General features: G+C 41.9%; 1 protein-coding gene and 1 long non-coding RNA gene across 9 annotated transcripts; one reads left to right on the forward strand and one right to left on the reverse strand.

The window, feature by feature from the left end:
- The first annotated feature begins 12,926 nt into the window (after window positions 1-12,926).
- On the forward strand, window positions 12,927-15,638 carry LOC131001191 (uncharacterized). Of its 8 annotated transcripts, XR_009093879.1 has the most exons (7): window positions 12,948-13,481; window positions 13,776-13,917; window positions 13,991-14,076; window positions 14,183-14,243; window positions 14,715-14,817; window positions 14,967-15,043; window positions 15,387-15,638. XR_009093879.1 is itself a non-coding variant. In XM_057927504.1 (6 exons), the coding sequence occupies exons 2-6, from the start codon at window positions 13,861-13,863 to the stop codon at window positions 15,442-15,444; spliced, it is 309 nt and encodes a 102-aa protein (XP_057783487.1). In that variant the 5' UTR covers window positions 12,927-13,453; window positions 13,776-13,860; the 3' UTR covers window positions 15,445-15,638. The 8 variants fall into 8 exon arrangements, 5 of the variants coding, with proteins under 5 accessions (XP_057783487.1, XP_057783489.1, XP_057783490.1 ...); XM_057927504.1 differs by lacking the exon at window positions 14,715-14,817 and having other exon boundaries at window positions 12,927-13,453; window positions 13,776-13,887; XM_057927506.1 differs by lacking the exon at window positions 14,715-14,817 and having other exon boundaries at window positions 12,943-13,453.
- Window positions 15,639-23,366: 7,728 nt separating this feature from the next.
- Window positions 23,367-24,665, reverse strand: LOC131001193 (uncharacterized). Its single transcript, XR_009093881.1, has 4 exons — window positions 24,445-24,665; window positions 23,654-23,779; window positions 23,472-23,558; window positions 23,367-23,397 (listed from the first exon to the last, which is right to left on the reverse strand). It is a non-coding gene; the product is annotated as an uncharacterized LOC131001193 (long non-coding RNA).
- Window positions 24,666-25,772: the final 1,107 nt, after the last annotated feature.

A 25,772-nucleotide genomic window follows, 5' to 3' on the forward strand; every position in this document is an offset into this window, starting at 1 on the left:
AAGCTGACCCGACCGACTTTAGCTACTCAGCTCTGCCGGTTGGCCCTTCAGGTATCCTGCATCTTATGCTCTTTATTAAGAAAATTGTTTTAAATTACTAACCTTTTTATGGTTTTGTTGGAACCCATTTTATCTTCTTGTAGGTGGAGTCAGGGATGTGGGGGGCTGTTAAATGCATCCATGACTACGAAACGGCTGAGAAAGAACGGGAGAAGGAACAGGCGGACATTGCCAAGCGTGATGACGATGTCGCCGGGGTAGTAGAGCGTCTGAGTAAAGCTGAAGCGGAGATCGCTGATCTGAAAGATAAATTAGCTCAGGTGGAGGTGGAGAGAGCATCCTTGGCCTCCGAGTTGTTGAGAGCCACAAAAGAGAGCCATGAATGCCTGGCCAAGTTTAAAGCTGATTATGAAAGAGACTACGAAGAAGCCAGGCGGGGCTGGAAAAGGATGCTTGTGGAAGCTCAGAACCGTGCGTACGTCCTGGGGGCTCGAGATCAACGCTTGGAGTACTTCTTGTCTCCGCGAGGCCAACACTTCCTGGGGATGATGCTGGAAGGCACTCTGGAGTCTTTCAAAAAGACTCCCGAATACTTGGCAGATTTCGGACCTCTTTTCGCTTATGTGATAGAGCAAACAGCTTCCAAGGCATTGGAGATGGCGGGGGCCACCCCAGAACAACTTGCCACTTTGAATTTCAGAGCCCTGATGGATAACCTCCAAGACGAGGAGATAAACAAACGGATGGGCATCCCTGAACACTCTCCAGAGAAGCCAGAGTGGTGGTATCCAGTGCTAGAGAAAGCCATTCCCTACTTTTCTCTTGGGATTGGATCTGACTCGCTGCCCTCTGCTCCCATATATGCGCCTGCGTTCTCTGCTTCCCTGATGAACTTTGTGAACCGGCTATGGGATCCCTCTGGCAAGAGCATCCGAACATTCTCTCAGTTCGGCCTAGAGCCCCCTCTGCCCTCTGACTTAGCGGCTTCTGCCTTCACCGACTCTGTCTCTTCCTCTGCTGCGGTGGAACAGCTGTTCGACCTGTATCAAGATGAGGATCTATATGTGCAGGAAGCTGCCGAGTTGTTGAATTTGGGCGTGCGTCTTCCCCAACCGGTGGAGACTGGTCCGTTGCCCGTGTTCACAGAGAAGACCGTTTCTGGCCATGCCTCTGCAAGTGGTGCTCCTTCCCCAATTCCATCTGCTTCTGCCCCTGTCTCCTCTGCTGTTGCCCCAGCTGTCTCTGTTCCTCCCTCTTGATGCTCCTTGTCCCTTTCCTGTCTTTACCGAAAGAAATTTTTGTAACTCTTTGATTTGTATAAGCTGAATATTTACCTTCAAATTTTGGTGTATAGCTATGCCCTCCGGGCATGTTTTAGTGAAATTTCCTTCCCTTCCTTGCTCCTTTTATCTTTATTGCCTATATTTGTTTTCGTTGCTTGTTGATGACTCTTCTGGCGAAGGTTTTGATAACTCCTCTGTCGAGGATTCTGATGACTCCTCTGTCGAGGATTTTGATGACTCCTCTGACGAGGATTCTGATGACTCCTCTGGCGAGGATTGCGATGACTCCTCTATCGAGGATTCTGATGACTCCTCTGACGAGGATTTTGGTGACTCCTCTGGCGAGGATTCTGATGACTCCTCTGGCGAGGATTCTGATGACTCCTCTGGCGAGGATTGCGATGACTCCTCTGGCGAGGATTTTGTTAACTCTTCTAGGAAGGATTTCACCGCCTCCTCTAACGAGGATTTGGTTGATTTCTTTGCTGGCGATTTCGTGCTTCCCTTCCAAGCTGCTTCCCATCCGCGCTGCTTCCCATCCAAGCCGCTTCCCATTCAAGTTTGCATATTCTGCGCGGAGCATGGAAGACCCGGAGGGTGCAACCAACTTTCGCGGCTTACGATTAGATAGTAACCCTCTGCGTGGAGCATGGAAGGCCCGGGTGGCGCGACCAACTTTCACGGCTTACGATTAAATAGTAACCCTCTGCGTGGAGCATGGAAGGCCCGGCTGGCACGACCAACTTTCACGGCTTACGATTAAATAGTAACCCTCTGCGTGGAGCATGGAAGGCCCGGCTGGCACGACCAACTTTCACGGCTTACGATTAAATAGTAACCCTCTGCGTGGAGCATGGAAGGCCCGGCTGGCACGACCAACTTTCACGGCTTACGATTAAATAGTAACCCTCTGCGTGGAGCATGGAAGGCCCGGCTGGCACGACCAACTTTCACGGCTTACGATTAAATAGTAACCCTCTGCGTGGAGCATGGAAGGCCCGGCTGGCACGACCAACTTTCACGGCTTACGATTAAATGAACACCCTGCACGAGGCTTGGTAGACCCGGGGGGTGCACACCACCTCTCGTGACTTACGGTTAAGGACAACCTCTGCGCGGAGCATGGAGGACCCGGGGGGTGTAACCAACTTTCGCGGCTTATGATTATGTGCCACCTCTGCGCGGAGCATGGAAGGCCCGGCTGGCGCGACCAACTTTCGCGGCTTACGATTGAATAGTAACCCCCTGCACGGAGCATGGAAGACCCGGGGGGTGCGACCAACTTTCGTGGCTTACGGTTAAAGGATCACCCTGCACGGAGCTTGGTAAACCCGAGGGGTGCACACCTTTTTCCGTGGCTTATGGTTAAGTGATCACCCTGCACGAGGCTTGGCAGACCCGGGGGGTGCACACCACCTCTCGTGACTTACGGTTAAGGACAACCTCTGCGCGGAGCATGGAGGACCCGGGGGGTGTAACCAACTTTCGCGGCTTATGATTATGTGCCACCTCTGCGCGGAGCATGGAAGGCCCGGCTGGCGCGACCAACTTTCGCGGCTTACGATTGAATAGTAACCCCCTGCACGGAGCATGGAAGACCCGGGGGGTGCGACCAACTTTCGTGGCTTACGGTTAAAGGATCACCCTGCACGGAGCTTGGTAAACCCGAGGGGTGCACACCTTTTTCCGTGGCTTATGGTTAAGTGATCACCCTGCACGAGGCTTGGCAGACCCGGGGGGTGCACACCACCTCTCGTGACTTACGGTTAAGGACAACCTCTGCGCGGAGCATGGAAGACCCGGGGGGTGTAACCAACTTTCGCGGCTTACGATTATGTGCCACCTCTGCGCGGAGCATGGAAGGCCCGGTTGGCACGACCAACTTTCGCGGCTTACGATTGAAAGAACACCCTGCACGGAGCATGGAGGACCCGGGGGGTGCCACCAACTTTCGTGGCTTACGGTTAAAGCAACCTCTGCGCGGAGCATGGAAAACCCGGGGGGTGCAACCAACTTTCGCGGCTTACGATTAAGTGCTATCTCTGCGCGGAGCATGGAAGGCCCGACTGGCACAACCAACTTTCGCGGCTTACGATTGTCAGCAACCTCTGCGCGGAGCATGGAGGGCCCGAGTGGCACAACCAACTTTCGCGGCTTACGATTGTCAGCAACCTCTCTGTTCTGGTTGAGCGTGACCCTTCTGCTTTGGTGGAGCGTAATTCCTCTGATTTGCCCTAGTCTTGCTGAGAAGCGCTTTTTGAATTTAAAAATTGGGACCTACGGGTATACACCCTACTCCCCCCTCTGGTGGCATGTGCAATACTCTGTTATGAACATGTTGGCCCAATTATTTCTTACACCCTTCTCCGGCCCATAAGCTCATGCGGGCCCATTATCCCTTAGCCCATTTCTTAAGCCCAGAATCACCTCTATATATATCCTCCTCCGATCCTTCCAACCCTGGATTCTGTTGATGTTTTGCCTCCCTAGATCGGTTGTAAGGCACTCAGGTAAGGGAATTTCCCCTCTAAACACTCACATCCCTGAGGTCTCCGCCTTTTCCCCTGTGCTTCTGGTGTAGATCTCTAACTTCGTGGTTGTAACGAGTGGAGTTCCCTTGCTTGAGTGTTTTATAACCAGGCTTCCCAGATCTAGACGTTGACTTCCCTGATTTGAGCGTTGATTCCTCAGATCTGAGCGTTGGTTCCTCAGATCTGACCCTTGGTTTGTTCCTCTTCTGTATTTCTTTTTTGTAGCATTTTGACTTGCTATTTTCCTTGATATTCTGCAGACACAAAGTGAAGTTGAAGTAGATCTGAGAGGTGAGCGTGTCCCAGCCACGAAGAAGAACTCGGAGTGTTGGATCGTGGAAAGAGAGACGTCCATCCCTGATGCTTGTTTTCCCTTTGGCCTGCTAAGAAGCAGTTTTTGTACTTATTTCTCCCTTGTCCTGCTAAGAAGCAGTTTGCATTTTGAATTTAAAAATTGAGGATTATGGGTATGCACCCTACTCCCCCCTCTGGTGACATGTGCAGTGCTCTGCACGAACATGTTAGGTAGCATATGTAATGTAAGAAAACAAAAATTGAAATAAACAGACACAACACCAGGGAATTCCCTAGAACCACATATCTGTTTTATTGATATTATGGCCCCGGACCTCGTTAAAACCCCTGTGGGGAAAAAGAGTATCCGGTCTACAAGTGATTTCTCCTGCTAAGAAGCAGTTATACATAGAACTTTTTGAGTGTGTTTATATTCCATGGTCTGGGTAGAGCTCTGCCGTCTGAATCCGACAATATGTACGCACCTCCTCCCAAAACCTCTGTGACAATGTATGGCCCTTCCCAATTGGCTTCGAACTTACCCACCGCCTTTAATGCGTCAGCTCGCTTGAGAACCAAATCTCCCTTCGACAATTTCCTCACTCTGACCCTTTTGTCATATCCCGCCTTGATGATGCCTTTGTACTTGGCCGCTCTGATACGGGCTTCCTCCCTCTGTGCTTCCACCAAGTCCAGCTCTGCTCGGCGGAGCTCCTCATTGTGCTCAGTGTCATACGTGGTAATTCGGTATGATTCTAGTCGTGCCTCTGCTGGTATCACCGCATTGGATCCATACACCAGCGTGAATGGTGCCTCCCCTGTCGCCGTTTTTGGACTGGTTCGGTAAGCCCAAAGAACGGTATCCAGCTCCTCCACCCACTTCCCTCTGCTCTGATTTAGCCTCTTCTTGATGCCCTCACATATGGTCCTATTAGCCAATTCTACTTGTCCATTTGCCTGTGGATGAGCCACCGAGACAAAACGCTGTGTGATATCCATTCGGTCGCAGAAATCCGCGATCCTTTGCCCCGTGAACTGAGTCCCGTTATCAGACACGATAATGCGTGGCACTCCGAATCTGCAACAGATATTCCTCCAGATAAAACGTTCTACTGTAACTTCATCGATCTTGTTCACGGCCTCAGCTTCGACCCATTTGGAAAAATAGTCCACTGCCACAATGAGAAAGCATTTCCCTCCAGGTGCTGTAGGCAGCTTCCCAACTATATCAATGCCCCATTTATCAAACGGACAAGCGGCGTACATTACACCCATGGGCTCCCCTGGTATGTTGATTTTCCCGGCATGCCGCTGGCAAGCTTCACACTTACGGACAAATTCTCTGGCTTCCTGGTTGATGTGAGGCCAGTAAAAACCTGCCCGAATGATCTTGCGCACAAGGTCTCGAAATCCGGTGTGCCCGCCGCAGCAACCTGCATGAATCTCTTTCAGAGCAAAGTTAGCTTCCTCTGGCGATAAACATTTTAGCAGAGGTTGAGTAAAAGATCTTTTGAAGAGTTGATCATTGATTAGGCAGTAATTTTCATAGCGAGCCCTCTGGTTGGACTCTCTGCTTAGTCGTTCCCCTGTCTTCAGAAAGTGTACAATCGGAGCCCGCCAATCATCTCTGATCTCTACCGAGAACACCTGCGAAGTTTCCATCTCTCTGGTATCACAGAGTAAAATGATCTCGTCACTCCAAGTTTGCTCAACTGCGCTAGCCATGCGCGCCAGTAGGTCGGCCTTCGTGTTTTCTTCCCGAGAAATCTGTTCGAGCTTGAACTCCATGAATTTTTCTTTCATTTCGCTAATTTTGGTATGGTACGCCTTCATCCTCTGATCCTTGACACTGTAACCTCCCGAAAACTGTTGTGCAACCAGTTGGGAGTCTGTCTTTATAATAACGCACTCAGCTTTAAGCTCGGATAGGATATGAGCCCCTCTGACCACGGCCTCATACTCCGCCTCATTGTTAGATAACCGACAGGTGAATTTGATGGCGAACTGGTATGTCCCATAACCTGGCGAAGTAATATAAACCCCAATTCCGCACCCCTCTTTTGTCACTGACCCATCCACATAAGCCACCCAGAACTCTGGTATGGGACGACGAGTTGTTTCTTGTATGAAGTCTGCCAATGCCTGCGCCTTGATCGCCGTTCGTGGCTCGTACTCTACATCATATTCCCCTAGTTCCACAGCCCATTTGACCATTCTTCCCGACAAATCCGCGCGCCCCAACACTTGTTTAAAAGGTAAAGACGTGCGTACCACCACTCGATGTGAAAGGAAATAAGGCCTCAGCTTTCTTGCCGTGATCATGACTGCCAGAGCCGCCTTCTCGATCTCTGTGTAGTTGAGCTCAGGGCCCTGAATAATTCTGCTGACAAAATAGATAGGTCTCTGATGACTTCCTTCCTCTCTGATTAGCACAGAGCTGATTGACTCCTCCCCCATAGCTATGTATAAATACAACGTTTCTCCCGGGACCGGCTTGGTCAGGGTTGGGAGTTTCGCTAGGTATACTTTAAGATCCTCAAATGCTGCGCGGCATTCCTCTGTCCACAAAAACTTGGCTCCCTTCCTCAACACTTTGAAAAACGGCATGCTCCGTTCTGCCGATCTCGATATAAACCTGCTTAGGGCAGTGATACGCCCGTTCAGGGTCTGCACCTCCTTGATTCCTCTAGGCGGTGTCATTTCCAAAATAGCTTTGACCTTGTCGGCGTTGACCTCAATCCCTGCTGGCGTGACTTTATACCCCAAGAATTTCCCTGTTGTGACCCCAAAAGTGCACTTGGCTGGGTTCAACATGAGTCTGTGATCTCTGACTACCGTGAAGATTTCTTCCAGATCTGCCACATGGTCCTCTGCCCTGTTACTCCGCACGAGCATATCGTCTACGTATACTGAGATATTCTTAGCAAGCTGTTCTTTGAAAATTTTCTCCATCATCCGCTGATATGTGGCTCCTGCATTCTTCAGACCGAACGACATACTCTTCCACCCATATACTCCGCAACAGACGGCAAAGGCCGTTTTGGCTATGTCTCCCCTGTTCATCTTTACTTGATGATACCCTTGGTACGCATCCATCATGGATAATAAGGCACATCCTGAAGTGGAGTCCACTAATTGGTCAATCCTCGGCAGAGGATAGTGGTCCTTCGGACAAGCAGCGTTTAAATCTCGGAAGTCCACACACATCCTCCAGGTGTTTGTCTTCTTGGGTACCATCACTGCGTTTGAGATCCACTCTGGGTATTGCACTTCCACAATATGCCCAGCTTTCAATAATTCATAGACCTGCTCTCTGATGGCAGCGTCCTTTTCAGCCCCAAAATTCCTTGTCCGTTGCTTTACCGGCTTGACCTTAGGGTCCACGTTGAGGCAATGCTCCGCCAACCCTCTATCGATTCCCTTCAAATCTGAGGTACTAAAAGCGAACACATCCGCATTTCGTCGAAGACAGCCAATGAGCTCCTCTCTGACTTGATCACTCATGGCCGATCCAATCTTGGTCTGGAAACCCTCTTTCCCTGGAAATAACTCTATCATATTGCAAACATCGCTAGTGGACACCAGCGCGGTTTTCTCTGTGGAATCTCTGTCTTTTAATAAATCCGCCAACTCTTGGCGTTCTTCTGCTAGGGCATGCACCTCGCCCACTTTCCCCCTCTTCCGGGCGTTCGACCCCTCTGTCCATCTTTCCCTTTTCTGCCCCGCTGACTGTGTGAGCATTTGCACGTGGCATGCTTTTGATGTCGTCTGATCGCCGCAAACTTCTCCCACTCTTCCGCCCTCGATTGGAAACTTCATTTTTAGGTGAAACAAAGAGATAACCGCCTTGAACGCCGTCAAGGCGGGCCGGCCAAGTATGACATTGTACGAAGGTTTAGGCATATCCACCACTAAGAAACGTACCATCCTTGTTTTGTTGCCCGCCGCTGTACTGCCAAGAATCAACGGCAGCTCTACATACCCCAAGGGCATGACCATCTCTCCTCCAAACCCAAACAGAGGAGCATTTGTCGGCTCAACATGAGCGTTAATTCCCATATTTTGGAGACATTCCTTGTACAAGATGTTTACAGCGCTGCCCGAATCCACGAAAATACGGTGAATAATGCAACCAGCAATGTCTGCCGTGATGACCAACGCATCATCATGGGGATACATTAATGTGCGTATATCCTCTGATCCAAAAGTGATTGCCGGCTCCTCTGCCGCGCTGGTGACTTCCATGACCCTTTTAGGATAATACCCTGCTTTGACTGCTCTGACGACTTGCTTTTTAGCCCTATTTGATGTGGGCATCCCGTTTTCCCCACAAATCATGTGAACTTCCCTCCTATATGGGGGGGGAGGAAGATTTTGTCTATCTGCCCCTTCTCTGCGGTTATCCTGGTTATCATCGGGCCTGCGATCTCTGTTGTTGTTCCCTTGCTCTCGTCGCTGATCCCGGTTATTTCTTGGATCCCTCTGATCTCGCTGATCTCTCTGATCCCGCTGATCCCTCTGATCAGTTCTCCTCTGACCTTCATTTCCCCTGTCAATGAAGTGGTCGAGACATCCCTGACGCACCAATAACTCCAATTGGTGCTTAAGGTGTCCGCAATATTTCGTGTAATGCCCGAAGGAATTGTGATATTCACACAATTTATTGTTAGGCCCTTCCTGCGGCGGCCCAGTCCGGTAAGTCCCCGGTGCCCTAAAGAACGGCTGATCCTTTATTAGATGAAAAATTTCTTCTTGTGGTTTAATCAGAGGCGTGTATTCGGTAAACCGTGTTACTTCATTCACTGTGCGCTGTTGATTAGATGGCATTCCTCCCTGGGGTGGGAGTACCCTAGGAGGCAACCCTCTGAATGGGGCCCTATCCTGCTGTCTTTGTCGTTCGGGTGCTTCCTCAGCTTTCTTGACTCTGTGTTTCTCATTTTCCACCTTCCTCGCCATTTTGGCATCCTCCAACTGTAGATACCCCGGCAGCCTTGCCATGATGTCATCAAAATCCCTTGCGGGTCGAATTTGTAATTCGTCAAAAAAGATCCCTGGCCTGAGTCCTCTGACATAGGCACAGTTTTTAATTTGCGATTCCGCCTCTGGCACCTCCAGAGCGGCAAGATTAAACCTTGCTGTGTATTCCCGAAGCGTTTCTCCCTGCTCCTGCTTAATATCCATCAGCGAAAGGGCTGATTTCCCTACCCTCCGTGAGCTCGCGAACTGACGCAAAAAACGAGTCTGTAATTCTTCGAAAGAGTGAATGGAATTTGGGGGCAGCGTCCCAAACCATAACTGGGCTGGTCCAGTAAGGGTAGTGGAGAAGATCCGGCACTTGATGCCCTCCGTGTACATGTGCAACGTAACCAACCCCTCAAACCGATTGAGGTGTACCTCCGGATCGGTAGTGCCATCGTAATCCAGTGAGATGGGCTTGTAGCTCCTAGGTAAGGCATCTGCCAAAATATCGTCCGAGAAAGGACTGCGGTTGTGGATCGGGTGGAACCTCGATGTCTTAGCTCTCTTGTCCCCCTTATGCCTCCCCTGTTCCCTTCTGTCCCTGGGTACTTCATGAGCGTGGTGCTTGTGGACTCTATATTCATGTCTGCCAGAGGAATACTCCGGCTCTCTTTCCTCTGACCTCTCTGTGTAGCGTGATTTTTCCGATCGATGGGACTTTTCCATCCGGTGCGATTTTCCTGACCTTTGTTCCCTGTCCTCCCTTCGGGATTTCTCCCTCAGTGATTCCTCCAGATCCTGGAGTTGATGTTTTAGTTGAGACACTTGGTTTTTTAGCCGAGCTTTCTCCCTCGGTCTCTCTTCCTCGAACACCAAAGAGACGGATTGACTATCAGACTCGTCAACCCTCTCCTTTCTCACCACACTGTTAAGTCTGACCCGGCTCCCCTCTGGTCTTCTTTCCACTTCCCTGTCAGCAGGGTCCCCTTGTACTTCCAGAGGCATTGCAGCTTGTTTGTTGATAGCTAAAGTGTTTACCTCCTGAGCAGCGGGAGGTGGGGCCTCAGCGCCCTGCAGAGTAGCCGTTCCCACCAGTGGAGCTACAGTGGGAACACTGGACAACATGGGAGTTCCTAGTGCGTGACGCACAGCGGAGTAGTGAAGCAGCGCCATCATCTGTTCCATCGATCCAAACGTGAGTTGTCCCGCTCCAGACGCGGGAGTTAAGCATGGCATGTCAGATCCTGGAGTCACCAGAGCAGATCTCTGGAGGCTTGCATTCAACCTTGTCAACGGAGTGGCGGGGATAGCCTGAAACCCTGGTGGAGCAGTGAAGGTAGCATTGCCCTGTAGGCCCGGGAACAATGAAGGTGGCATCTCAGTGGTGAGAGCAGCGGAGTCGAACTCCCTTTCTAGGTTGCGGTGTGCATCTGATGATCCCATGGTACCTACATGTAAACAAAGTGAGAAATGATATCGAGGACGAAAGAACAAAACCCTCCGCTACCGACGGGAATTCCGGTATAAGAAACCCAATAAAAAATCTCAATCACCGGTACGAAGACCGTTAGAACATTCCCTTCCAAGTAACCCTACACTCTGAGAAATAAACCCAGAGCATAGTTTGAGAAAACAGAGCCCTCAGTAAAATCCAACAGATGCAAGATACCCAGAGACAAGTACAAGCAGAGCAACCATCAGAAGACATGTTAGTACGCCCCATTAAACATGATAACAGAAGAAATTAAGTAAAATGCTACTATAATATGAAGATTAGTCAGGGAAAACATGGAAAGCATAAATAATCATTTCCCATAAGTGAAGACCGTCCTCAAAACAACAATGTGAATCTCACCACAACAAATACGCATTCATGCCGGTAAATATCCTCGAAATCGAAGATTAGCCACGAAAACCCATAGATCTGCAGTAAAAAACCCCAATATGCCAGGAACAGAACATAATTTCCCCACTCCATCATCGGAATCGAAGATCAACCACGAAAATCACGAAAAACACCCATAAACCCCCTCCCTTAAACGAAAAAACGTCTATAAACCCCGTCACAGAGCCAACATAGCCAGAACAAAGCATCAACTCCAATCCAACGATATAGAACAAAGATTTATCATTCAGGCAAAGGAAGTAACGGTAATTATCGAACCCCAGTAAAGAAGACCCACGGATTTAACAGCATGAACCCAAACACAGCAGAAGTAAAGTACTAATCGACGTATTATCGATGCAGACCCATGGATTAACAGTAATAGCCACACGCTTGACTGAAAACAGTACAACATTCGGTAAATCTCTAGTATAATTCTAAGATTATCGGAGGAAACACGTAAATCGCCCACAATTATCACATTGACACGTAAAACACCCATGCACAAGTGGCATATACTCAAGATATCGAAGATCCATAAGAAAATGACGAACATAATCGGAACAGAGCACCAAATTATAATTTCTTCATGCAAAACACTGGATCGGTGAAGAAAACGTCAATTCTACGAGAGAACCCCTTATTTACGGACAACTAGTCCGGATCAACGGTAAATAAACGTAAATTTCCCCCGATTCATGTTTCATGCCCGTCGCCACCTTTCCTCATGCACTCAAAACATAAATCAGCGCAGATTAAAGAAAATTAATGACATATTGACCCGGAAAACACAATTTAAACAATCAAAAACAACTAGTTGTCCCGATTATCGGACCCATCGGTGCCGACGCCCACAAATCCGATTGGATTTACAGATCTGCGTACGCCGGCGACCGTAACCTCACGTCTTAATTCAGTAGCCTTCCCACAGACGGCGCCAGTTGGTGTTTACGGAACCAACACCTAAATCTATGAAAGGAAACGTAAAATTCTACCTAGTCGAGAAGGCTGGAAAGAGTAAAAAGAGTTGATCGGGAACCTTGCTCAAGAGAGAAAACAACTGTAGTATTCGAAAATATGAGATAGCGTAAAAAATAATACACGAGCTCGGACCCTATTTATAGTATTTACAAGCGGAGGGGTAAAATAGTAAAAACATCTTCGGTGCATGCGTCCTGCGTGGTGGAAGGGTACGTTGGTAATTTCGATAATACGCGGGAGATCTTCCTGCGCGTTTATTGGCTCCTCTGATGGAAATGTCCTCTCTGGCGAAGGCGTCTTCTCTGGTAAACACGTCTTCTCTGGCAAGGGCGTCTCCTCTGGCGGCAGTGACTTCTCTGATGAAGTTAACTTTTCTGGTGACGATGACCTCCCTGACGATGGTGACCTTTCCGGCGCGGATGATTTCTCTGGAGGAGAGGGCTCCTCTGTCAAGCATGACTTCTCTGGTGCGGATGACTCCTCTGGCTAGAGTCATTCCTCTGATGGATGAAATCCTTCTGGTATAAATGGTTCTTCTGACCCATACGGCTCCTCTGATGAGAGTGGTTCCTCTGATTTGTACTCTCTCCCTACTCTGCATATATTGCTCCTCACCATATTTATCTACAGATTTGAATGATTATTTAATTGTACTATAGAATTTATTTATAAATTTGTATGATTATTTAATGATTTTTAGATACAATGATTGATTGAGATTTAAAAAAAATGAAAATTAAGAAAAATTAAAATGAAGTGATTATATATACTACACCGCATAGAATGAATTATAAATTTTCTTATCAGGTGCGTGTGTGTTTAGATTACAATCCCAAACTTAAAATAATAATGGAAAGGGCCCTCGAATCCTCACTACAACAAAAACTCAAATAGAAACCACTAAAAAGAAACCGGTTTTTGCTAAAAACCGGTTTCGTAGCTCTTAAATCCGGTTTCGTAGGTATAACCGGTTTCTATTAAGAAAAAGTGCGCTAATAGAAACCGGTTTTTCACTACCGGTTTCTTTTATGTGGTGTCGTTGTTACATACTACACCGGTTTTAATTAAAATCAACCACACCGGTTAAAAACCGGTTTTATATTATAATTTAAAAAAAAAAATTAAACATGAAAATACAAAACAAATAAGAAAAAACTATATGAATTAAACATTAGTTTTCTTCTTGGTGCCCTAGCGTAACTCCATCAGCCCTCGCCATCCTTCCTGCGCCGCCCTATCCAGCGCCTCGCCTCTCTCCCCCGCCGACCTCCCTGCGCCGCCCCGCCCTATCCAACGCTCGCTTCTCTCCCCCGCCGACCTCCCTGCGCCGTCCCGTCCTATCCAACGCCTCGCTTCTCTCCCCCGCCGACCTCCCCGACATCGCCCTGCCTTGCGTCGTCTCTTCTCTGCTGCCCGACCTCAATCTTTAGCGCCCTAGCTAGTCGACCTCTAGAACTGTATCTTGTCGGAGCCGTCCTCTTCTTCTCTGGTCACCGCCACCACGTCTCAGAGCCTCCAAGGCAAGCCAGAAACAGGCTCAAATTTTCGGTTAGATTGCACTTCAATAGTATTTCGATAGATTTTACTCGTAACAAATACTTTTTTCTGTTCCTTGTTGTAATTAGCCCAAGGTGTTTGATAAAAATGGCAACCATTTTGATTTGCAAATCCAATTCTGCGTATCCGTCAAATTAGGTTAAAATTGTGTGTTGTCCGTATTATTATGTTGTCATTGCTGACAATTAGTTTCTCCTCGTTTTCGTGTAATTTTATCTGGAATTTGCTGGGATTGTTTCGAAGCTTTCAAGTAATTTCTATGTTGATTTTTGGTGAATTTTGCAGATATTCATGCTTGCAATGGAGTAGTAGAAAAAAATGAATGTTTTGACTTGTCGAACCTACATAAATCTTCTCCTGCTGCATTAAGATGCTGGCCTCTAAATCATCTGCTTTTGAATGCATCATTTTCTAATATAACTTTGAGGTAGTTCATGGCCTGGTGAAACTATATATCTTGAAATGCTATGATTGTAAATTAAAATATCATGTCAATTCAGGCAAATGTAGATTGCAATTGCTATAGTTATGATGTTCGAAAAATGAATGAGGCGAGATGTGTGCATAGAGATCATGTTTCTGCAGTGTAAGTCTCAACTACTAATATCTTATGAATCCTAAAATTTTGAGGTTCTGATTTAGTATTCAGTTCAAACATTTTGCTTTACTAATTTTTGATGGCTCATACTCAGAATGGATATTGATTATTCACCAACTGGCCGTGAGTTTGGAACTGGATCTTATGATAGAACTGTAAGAAATCTGTTTCTCATCTTTATTATTTGTTGAATCATTATGTTTTCTTTCTAAGTCACATCTTTTGATGTCCATAATGCACTACAAGGGGGGAAAAAAAGTTAGCTTCAAATTTTCTTAAAAAATAAAGGTAAATGTTATGACGCAGAAAGTACCTGGATTTTGAGGAGTTTAAAGTCTTCATCTTTAGTCATTTCTTCAGAGGTAAGATCTGGTGTAAAAAAAAAGGAAACAAAGAAATGTAGGAAAACTATGATATCTGGGTTAGCAGGAGAAGAGTTAGAGAAATATAGGATGATATATGAGGCAGCAGTACTGGTAGAGCTCACTGAATAGGTCAACAAATTTTGTCTCTTTTTTTACACTTCTACCTAAACAAACAAACCACAACCACATGGGCTACTATTTAAAATTGTTTGTGGGTTAAAGTGCAAATAGACAAAACTAATGAAAACACACACAATGCAGAAGAAGAGATGGGTGGAACTGAGCAGGAAAATGATTAAATGAAAGTCAAATAGTTAAAAATGGGTGGGAGATTTGGGTCAAAGAGTGAGCAAGGGTAGGAGAGGTTAGTGACTTCACTTATTGCTAGTTTCTGTCTCTCGGTGAACAAAAATCCAACTCAATTAGATTAGTGGCTAGGATTTATGCTTCTTGCTTCTTACCACGTCAGACATTATTTCTTTTTGCTCTAATGCGTATTTTTTTAATCTATAGGGTCTTTTGTGTGAAGTTCAGGAAGGCCAAAGCGTCCGAGCAACTGGAGAGAAAGAGATAGGAGAAAGAACATTAAGGTATGTATGTAGGTGTTCAAAAAATAATTATATTAAGATAAGAAGAATTAACAGTTAGATTTGATAGTGAGGAGAAGAAGGGAAATTCTAGCAGATGGAAAATTCTATCATTTAACATGTATTTTTATTGAGATTTAAACTTTTAATTTGGTCAACAAACTAAGGTATTTACTTGTGTGTGTGCGCATTGTGAGAAATTTCTTGTAGCATGTTGTCCGAAATTTCTTGTAGTGTGGTACTACTTGAATAAGAAGTAAATAATTTATTGGATCTATTGCATTATTATAAAGGAGTGCATATACATATAATTTATTGAGAATGTTATTGGCTTGAATTTTTGCAGGCATTATATTGAATGGTGGTTTGGAAGCAAAGGGAAGAAAGAAAAAGTTAAGGCTTGAAGAACATTGCATCTTTGGAGCTTGATTTTGAATTTCTTATTAGATTTCGAAAAATTATTAGTTAGATTTATAGTTGAAACTTGATCCAAGATATTTTAGATGATTTTAATGAATGTTGATGATAATTGATTGTGTAATTTTGTATTTGTTGTTTATTATTTTTAATATTAATTTTATTTTATTTTATTTAAAAATTGCTTTTGTATGGATTACAAAATATATCTAAAAAATATTTTTTTTAATCCTCAAATAACCTACAAAACCGGTTATTAACCGGTGTCTATTAGCGTTATTGTGTAGCGGTGTCTATTAGTACAAAAGACACCGTTAAAAATGATGCTGATAGAAACCGGTTAAAAACCGGTGTCTTATATACCTACGAAACCGGTTATTAACCGGTTTCTATCAGCGTCATTTTTTGGACCTCTACGAAACCGCTAGCTACGAAACCGGTGCTTTATGCTAATAGAAACCGGTTAAAAACCGGTTTCTATTAGCATTTTTCTTGTAGTGCCTAGCTACTTTAATAGAATCTTGATGTAGCAAATCATCGGTTTAATTGACTAGAGGAATTTAACAACTAATACCAAATTTAGCAAGAGATGCAATCATAGATATTATGCACGTTGGAGTTTGCTGAAATAACTCGATTCAAAATCTTCTCCTTTCCCTTAATTTTATGCATCGGTATATTTCTGCAGATTCCTCTAAACTTAGGAAAAATTAATACATACATGTGATATGCCTACTTTAAATTTAATGCATATCATTCAATATTCATCGTAATGATAAAATATATTACTCCCTTAATTTGTTTTTTAAGTGTCATAATTGAAAAAAAAAAAAAAAACAATTTTCCTTTTCAAACGTTCTATTCCAAAATTTGAAAATAAATTAAAAGAATGACAAACTTCATACTACCCTTTTTCTTTAATACACATGTAGGGTGAGCTAAAATAAAAACATATCTTAAAAGAAATAGAAGGAATAATTTTCAGCCCTTAAATCATCAAGATTTTCGGCTAATTTATCACTTCGTTTGATGAATTCATGGTCCTGAATTCATAGGTAGCGAAAATTTTAATTTTCGAAAGTCAAACATTTAAACAACGAATTCATATGTTCTCTATATAGAATTCATACATATATTTTAATATTTTTATTTATTTATTTCAAGAGCTATTTTTAGCACAGTATTATTCATTTTAATATTATGTGCTAATTGTATGTGTTCATGAATGAGGTATTGTTAGGAGCCCGTTAAATGCGTTTAGAACATCACGGTCCTTGGTACATGCACCACAATGCGAATATATGTTAAAATTAAGGTTGAAACGCAGAGTTATCAAAACGGGGCCAAAAGTGGCCCTGCCCGCTCGGCCCGCCCGTAGTTTTGGCTAGGCTGGGTTAGGATTTTTAAGGCCCAAAAAAAATCGGGCATATCTGGCCCGACCCATGCAGCCCGCCGAGTCACGCGGCCCGTGGGCCAAAAAGCCCGCTGGACTTTTGGGCTAAATAGGCCCGGTAGTAAAATAGGCATTTAGGTAACTTTTTAAATAAAATAACTATAATTTATTTTGAATTACGTTTAAATTTATTTTTAATTCAGCAATCAACATCTAATTGAGTCCTAATTAAACTTAAAGAAATGCCTACTACGCACTAATGATACTAACTTCTTTTTTTTTTTTTTTAAATGCAAGAGGAAGTGGAGGAAATAGAAGTGTCAAAGGAAGATTCAAGCACTTAATTTATGGATTTGTGATGAATTTTATTTTGAAACTAAACTTATGTTTTTTTTTTTTTTTTTTTGTGGATTTGTGATGAATATGCTATGATGTGTGATGAATTTTGATGTGATTATGAATATGCTGTGATGAATTTTTTTTGTTTTGAGAATGCCGAATATATATTGTTTACAGGGGAAAAGGTTGTCAATTGTCATATTTTTTGCATTTTTTTAGGGGGTCATATTGTTTACATTTAATTTTATTAATTTACGTAATTTAGATATGTAGATATAGTTGCTACTTTAAAGTCCTTTTTGTTTCATCGAATTTGTCTTCAACTTTTTTTCTTTAAATTTGATTTAATTTATCAATTTTTGGAAGTAAAAAAAAAAGGTTAATTGCATCAAAATACCTGACCTTATTCCAAAATTTAGTTTTTTGACAATCTTTTTAATTGTTACAAAAATTTCAACGAGCTTTCAGTTTGTTGCAATGTCCGTCCAGAGTAATTTTTCGGCCAAATTAAATCTGAGTTAGCAGCCGGAATGCCAACGTGGCATCAGAAATGCCAAATCACACCCACCCTTCCTCACCCACGTCACCCTCTCTCTCTCTCTTCCCCCCTCCTCCACCCCGGCGTCGCCGCATCTTCTCCAATCGGCAGACCCTCCCCCTCCTCCACCGCCGCTTCCTCCAGCCGGCGAATAGGCGAGAGAGATCTCGAGAAGGGCATCAAAGCAGAGCACTTATGGCCGTCTCCGTCGCCGCGTGCGCCAGCGTTGGTGGTGCCAAACTCCAGCAAAGACGGGGAGAGGGGGAAGGGGGGTGGGGGAAAAGAGAAAATGATGTGGGAGGGGAAGCGGCGACGCCGCCCTTAACAAATCCTCGCTAATCCTCTCTCTCTCTTCGAATAGAACCACACACAAACACCCACATCTCATCTCTCCACTCTCATCCGTCCTTGCCTGGGTAGCAGCGGCATCACCGCCGCCGAGCTCAGCCTCTCTCATCTTTTCGACTCTCGCTCTCTATCATCAGCCGTCACCACTCGTATTTCAAGCGGCGGCGGCACCCTCTGCAAATCCTAGGTTCCAAAATTTAACATCCTTATGGCTGGGAATATGGGGAGGGGACTCCACGCGGTTGTGGCAGCGGATCTGGGCGGATCTTTCAACCACCGCCGAGCCCATCGCCTTCAACTGTGGGTTTTCACCCAACGCCTGAAAATCGACCGCCTGAGAGAGAGGGTGAGAGCCGAGGGGGAAAGGGGATGGGGAAGAGAGAGAGAGGGTGACGTGGGTGTGCGTAGAGGGAAGAGAGAGAGAGAGGGTGACGTGCGTGGGGGAAGGTGGGTGTGATTTGGCATTTCTGATGCCATGTTGGTATTCCGGCTGCCAACTCAGATTTAATTTGGCCGGAAAATTACTCCGGACAGACATTGCAACAAATTGAAAGCTCGTTGAAATTTTTGCAACAATTAAAAAGATTGTCAAAAAATCAAATTTTGGAATAAGGTCAGGTATTTTGATGCAATTAACCCAATTTTTTTTTATTAATTTATCAATTTTGGCTCGTTTTAGCCCGACTCGTCCGGCAGCCCGTATAGGGCTGGGCTTGGCTTCATTTTTCGAGGCCCGCTGAAATTTTGGGCCGACCCGACTCGGCCCAAAAAATTGCCTAGGCCTGCTGGGTTGGGCCGGGCCAGCCCGGCCCACAAGGTTTGACAGAAATATTGAAACCATTGTCTTCAGGGGCTCGTTAAGTGAGTCCACGACATTTAAAGTCTTTGGTATGCCATCGTGCGACTTGAGATTATAAATTAAATATTATGATCATATGTGTCATCATTTTACTATGGACAATTATTGTATGACATCCCACACTAAGTATATATATATATATATATATATATATATATAGGATGGAGTTCTATGGAGACCATTAAGATTTCAAAGAACGAAGACCAAATCATGTGCGCCGATTCTGGACAATCTAACGGCCAATAATCTCGCTGATCAAGATATGATGATTTCCGTTCATTTTATGAATGAAGGCTAGCTATGTAATTTCGGTCTCAACATATCCGTTTAATTCTTCAATTAGATATAATCAAATCATTTATTTATGGAAGATTCATTAGTGGGATATGGTTGTTACGTGAATAACACTTATTTCCAACGTGTCGTGTTTTCATTCCTCATCGTGAATTGCAATTCATCACTAAAGGCGGTTCCATGGAATTAATCTCAAGGTAATTTTGCTGAATCCATTTGCCCATCTGAATACACGACACATAATAAGAAAAACACATAATTTAGTGCGTCGATTTAACACTATTGAAGTTGTTTTGTTTGTGTTCATCGATCATGTATTTTTTTGGGTGTTGATTCATAGTTTTTAATCGAGCTCGATTACAATTAGAGTTTCATCATATGTCGTCGTTATTAAAATCTGAATTTGTTGTTCAATCCAATGAATACGCAAACCAATTTCCAGATTATCCTCTATTGCTCAACAAATTCCTAAGTACAATATATGTGAGATCATATAGCCCTCATTTTCACTCACAATTTCACGTCATTTAGTTTTCCCAGTTTGTGTACAATGGTTACATGTATCACAATCCAACTTTACCCAATGGATCATAGAATGGTTATACGACGGACTACTCCACCACAGCATGAAAAAGGACCGAGAAACCACCTTCATGTAGCCCGATCTACCTCGCACAAGGACAACCAAGCCGTAGACCTTCACGGCTAAACACCATCGCGAAACGACGATCGGAAAACCCCCCCGGCGAATAGCTTTTATTCTTGCTCACATAGACAAAGGTGAGTCGAAGCCTTTGTTTCGATGAATTCCTGTTTCTCAAAAATCTTGGGAATTTTGTGGGGTATAGATACGATTGTGGTGAACATTCATGCAAATTTTCAAGTCATTTGAATTTCATTTACTGCCCTTTTAAAATTCAAGACTTCCACTGCCAGTTTCTGTTGAAACTTTCGTATGGCAGACACTTAAGTCATCTCTTTCAGTAACCATCTGTTGATATTTACTTCTCAACTTTTTATGGTGTGAAGATATATGTGTTAGATATACACATATAAAATTTGAGGTCATTTTGACAACATTTACTATTTTTCAAAAATCCGAACTTCAGGTTGCCTGAAACTGCCAAATCTGATAGACAGTGGGAAAATGGCCATATCTCTTAAACTACTTGGAGTTTTTCAACATACGTTTTTTTAAATTAAACTAGATTCAAAGAGGTTTCTATTGATATAAAATTCGAGTCTAGGTGAGTTCTGAGTAAAAGCAGTAAGAGATGGTATGTTCGTATAAGAAATAAATGAACATACTAATGTTCGTCGATATGTTCGTATAAAAACAAATGAACATAATAATGTTCGTATAAAAATAAATAAACATACTAATGTTCATTGATATGCTCGTTGAAATAGATCAGGTCCCTGGGAAGAGAGGAAGGCCGTGGTGGCTGAGTTCGAGAGGGAGAGAGATCTGAATGTGGGTATGTGAGAGGGAGATGGTATGTTCGTATAAAAAACAATGAACATACTAATGTTCGTCGATATGTTCTTATAAAAACAAATGAACATACTAATGTTCATTGATATGTTCGTTGAAATAGAAAATGAACATACAAATGAACATACTAATGAAACCTACAATATTGATCCATCATATCGGATTGAATCCCACTAGAATAGTAAATGAGGAATTCACGGGATTTCTTGAACATATCAAATTCGTTGAAATGGAGTATTACTTATTTGTTGTGCATATTGCTTGTTTTTTTACAAAGATGAGAATCTATAGTTTTTTCTCTGGTTCGAGATTTTCTGTAGTTCATCATATATATAAATTTTTATTGGTTGTGCATATTATATAATTCCGTAATGTCCAAAAATCCCGCTTCTCGGCTCAAGGCTATTATAAATCGACGTGTGAGTAACATATTAATTATATGCAAAATTTAAGCTCACGAAAGCAAAATAATATAATTATCTGGTATTGGTGTTATTGGAATAGTCGCAAGGATGTTAGTGAAATAGTGATATATTAATTCAGAAATTATAATGTTACACAATACGATGCGACACAGGTTTTCTGTAGAATAGGTTATGTGTATGCATCATGTTCGTTGCTAATGTTCACATGGTCAAATTTTAAGTTCGTTATGTCCAACACAATGCAGATTGAACGAGTTTTATACAAAAAAACTAATACAAATTACTTGTTTCTTTACAAAATTGATAATATGTATTTTTTCTTGAACAATGAAATTGTTAATAGTTCATCTTCTATATAAATTTTTATCTGTTTTGTATATTATATGATTCCTTAATGTTCAAAAAATCCGCTTATCGGCTCAAGTCTATTATGAATCAATGTCTGACTCACATATTAATATACATGTCAAATTTAAGCGAATAATAGCAAAATAATATAATTAATAATAAAGTAATTGCATATTAATATAGTAGTTTGCCTTAAAGATATAACACGCCCTTCTGAACAGGCGTACTCTGAACTACGTTGTCGGGCTCAACCTCAGGTTCGTTTGATGATGTTGGTTGAACATCTTATACAGATGACGAACATAAAACTTGAAGAATACAATATAAACATATATCACAATTCTACAATAGTGAACGGATGAAATGGACACGAAACTAACAAGTCCTTCCTCCTCAGCAAACATCACGTTAGGAGATGCAATCGTAGCATCATCCTTCATCATGGAATCTACGACGAACTTTTCGAGTTCACTTCCTTGTACGGTGACAATTCCAACTCCGACACGTTGCGCAAAGTTATAAAATTGATTGCTCAATATGGTGAAATAGTCGATATATATATATTGCAGAACAAACTAGCAACCTCTTTTTGTTGAACATTGCAGATATTCGTCATCTCAGTAATATCATTTTCCTGCATCACACACATTTTAAGGTTCTTTGTATATAATCATACAGTTTATATATTCTTTGCAAAAATGTAAAAAAATGAGGTATGCTTTAATTACATAGTTGAGGTAAAGAGGCTACAAAATCAAGACCATCCTCTGGCAGCTTACATAAGTCAGCATCAGTAGTAATGTTGTCCTAAAAAATCAATAACCACAAATCTTACAATAGTTAAGATCTGGAACGATGAACATGCCAACATAATGAATGGACCACCATGGAATGCATAAGTAGTAACATAACAATTACAAAATGTTGAACAAATTAATACATTTAATCAGAATTTACTGGATTATATCTTTTATTTTATATTGCTTTATGTTGAACTATATCAATGAACCAATGAATTAAAATACTAGCAAACAAATGAACTGTGTGTCACTAGTAACATAACAATTAAACATGTTGAAATGTAATAACGAACATGCGTACAAATATTCATATAGTCCAGGTAGGTTGTTGTACTTGGAAAACTGGTTAATTTTTTCATGACTTATTTTGAATTGAGTTTAATATCATCAATCTGTCTCAATAATGTCTATCAAAACACACAATAGACTATAAAAACATCTCACAACTTCTCACCGAACCCATAACTATAAAAAAAAGACCTTAAGTTCAGTATAAACAAACAAAAACCTGCAGAACCATGTTCACGAAAGCATATCAACCATTCTTTTAAAAATATCAAATTAAAGAAATACTTATCTCTAACTTTTACTAATATGGTAAGAAACACAAACATCAGTTCATCTACGTTCATATAATGAAATTTTTTTGGAATTCAGATCGTCAGTTCACAAAAAAATTATACTAAAATCCAGAATGAAGGATATTCCAGTATTACATGGAACAGGGAGATTTACTAGTTAAGTCGTGTAAATTTTTTTTATTCGGTGCATCAATTCATAAAAAATTATACTACAAAACCTAAAAGAAAGATCTTCATGTATTGAACGAAATGAGATTTACCATATAAGAAGAGTGCTCGTCTCCAGCAGATATCACAAGAGGTGTAATCCAATTCGTTGTCCGTTCGTTCTCATTATCTCCATCGTTCGATCCAGTATTATTCTCAACTGATTGATTCTTGACCTGTACAACAAGAAGCAGTTGCTATAACAATACACATCATTTTATATATATACAAAACTACGATTCCAGATATTTACCCTCTGTGACTTGCTCATCGACATAGTTCTTTTTATTGATCATTTCCCCTCAATCGTAGCCTGTTCCAATTATATTCATATTAGAACCAGATATCATACATTAAACAATAAATCAACAAGCAACCCATACAAACCTTTCCCTTGGACTTTTGAACAGGTGTACAATGAACTATGTTGTCGAGTTGAGCATCAGGTTCGTTTGGTAAACGTGGTTGAACATCCTATACAGTCGACAAACATGAAACTTTTATAATACTATCTAAACAGATATAACAATTCTACAATATTGAACATATGAAATGGTCAACAAACTAACAAGTTCGGCCTCCTTAGCAAACCGCACATTAGCAGAACCAATCATAGCATCATGCTTAAGCAGGGAATCTACACCGACATTTTCGAGTTCACTTGCTTCTGCGTTAACATTTTCAACTCTAACAATCTGCGCAAAGATATAAAATTTATTGCTCAATATGATCAATTAGTCAATATGTTTATTTTAGATATAAAAAAAAACAGCAACATCTTTTGCTTCACCAGTGCACACATTCGATAACTCTATTATAAAAACTTCCTGCACCTCACAAATTTTAAGTTAATAATATGATATACAATAAAAAAAAATTAAATTCAGTTCACAACCCTTGGCAATCACGTTCATAAATTCAGTTCATAGAATCATCAACTCCCCCTCCCCCCTTGGAATTTAAACAAAATTATAATAAAGGAAACAGACGAATGACATTCATGTATTAAATTGAAGGATATGTACTATTTTAGTTCACAACCCTTGGCAGCCACGTTCATAATTTCAGTTCAAATTGTTTAATTCAGTTCATAGAATCATGAAAGAAAAAAAAACCCTTGGCAGCGGCATTCACAACAAAATTATACTAAAAAACTAGACGGAGAAAATTCATGTATTGAATGAAAATAGATTCCCCTTAGCAGAAGACTGTTCGCAGCAACGTTCATAAATTCAGTCCAAATTGTTTAATTCAATTCATAGAATCATAAAAAATAAACCTTGGCACTGTCATTCACAACAAAATTATATTAAGAAAACCAGGCGAAGAAATTTCATTTATTGAACGAAAATAGATTTACCTTAGCAGAAGACTGTGCTTATCCAGCAGAGAACAATAGAGATGTAATCAAATTCGTTGAAAGTGAATTTACCATATAACAGCACTGTTCGTCTCCAGCCGATTCATCGAATTGAGTGAAGGTCGAAACTGAAGATATTGAACAAAAGGGAAAATCCCTTCGCAGGCACTTTTTTTGCAAAACAGCAATTAAAATATGAGAGCAAAATTTCACAGATTGAATAGGGCTATGAAGATATTTTGATGGAACCTAGAATATTGCTCCATGCTAGCGGATTTGATCACACAAGAATAGGAATCGAGTAATTCATGGGATTTGTTAAACATACCAAATTAGATGAATTAGAGATTACAAATTTGTCCTTCTGCGATTAAAAAATGAAAGTAAACATTATTTAATTACATGAAAATTCATATCAAGAAATTATATGGACCCTTGATTGAGATTAGATGAATGGTCTAGATGTGGTCTCTATTCTTCATATAAGAAAGTGGTTGTCATAGAATGCAACCCTATATATATATATATATATATATATATATATATATATATATATATATATATATATATACATATATTTAATGAAGAAGGCCTAAATGTAAGAGAGAAGAGAGAAGTAATCTCATCCGTCGATTTTATTTAATCTAACAGACATGATTTATTCACGCCATGTTCAACGGATTTTTTCGTTGAACATTCATCAAATATATTGAACATATACAATATTTTCGGGGGTTCTGGGGTTCGACCCCCCATATGTTCAACGAAAAAATCCGTTGAACATGGCATGAATAAATCATGTTCGTTAGATTAGATAAGATCAACAGATGAGATTATTTATCTCTTCTCTCTTACATTTAAGCCTTCTTCATTGAACCTAACACTCCTATATATATATATAGGGGCGCTCCAATGAGACCCCCTAATTTTAGTGAGATCTAGGGCACGATCTGGTGCGTTTATTTTATCAATCCTATGGCTGATATTGTATCTGGAGGGAGATTTTTTTTCGCAAGGTTCGAATCCTGGAGGAAGCATAATATTTTAAATTTTGTTATTCATCAGTATATACTGCATTGTTCATCAGTATAAATTGCCTTGTTCATCAGTATATGTCTTATTCATTACCAATTTTTTAAATTTTATTTTTCATCAGTATATACATCTTGTTCGTTAGATTTACGTATTGTTCATTAGTATTATATGTCTTATTCATTGTCCTCAGTGTTTCATGAAAAATAGGGGGTCTCACTAGAGCGCGCCCCTATATATATATGGTAGGATCATCATCCCATATTTTAAAAAATTTAGGTAATTGAAGTTGGAGG

The sequence above is a fragment of the Salvia miltiorrhiza genome, chromosome 8, assembly GCF_028751815.1.
Source record: "Salvia miltiorrhiza cultivar Shanhuang (shh) chromosome 8, IMPLAD_Smil_shh, whole genome shotgun sequence".
Lineage (NCBI taxonomy): Eukaryota > Viridiplantae > Streptophyta > Magnoliopsida > Lamiales > Lamiaceae > Salvia > Salvia miltiorrhiza.

Excerpts from the sequence above, each read along its gene's own strand:
- LOC131001191 (XM_057927504.1), top strand. The coding sequence starts at position 13,861 with ATGCTGGCCTCTAAATCATCTGCTTTT. Across the intron at positions 14,077-14,182 it reads AGAGATCATGTTTCTGCAGT|AATGGATATTGATTATTCAC; the intron begins GTAAGTCTCAAC and ends GCTCATACTCAG. Across the intron at positions 15,044-15,386 it reads ATAGGAGAAAGAACATTAAG|GCATTATATTGAATGGTGGT; the intron begins GTATGTATGTAG and ends GAATTTTTGCAG.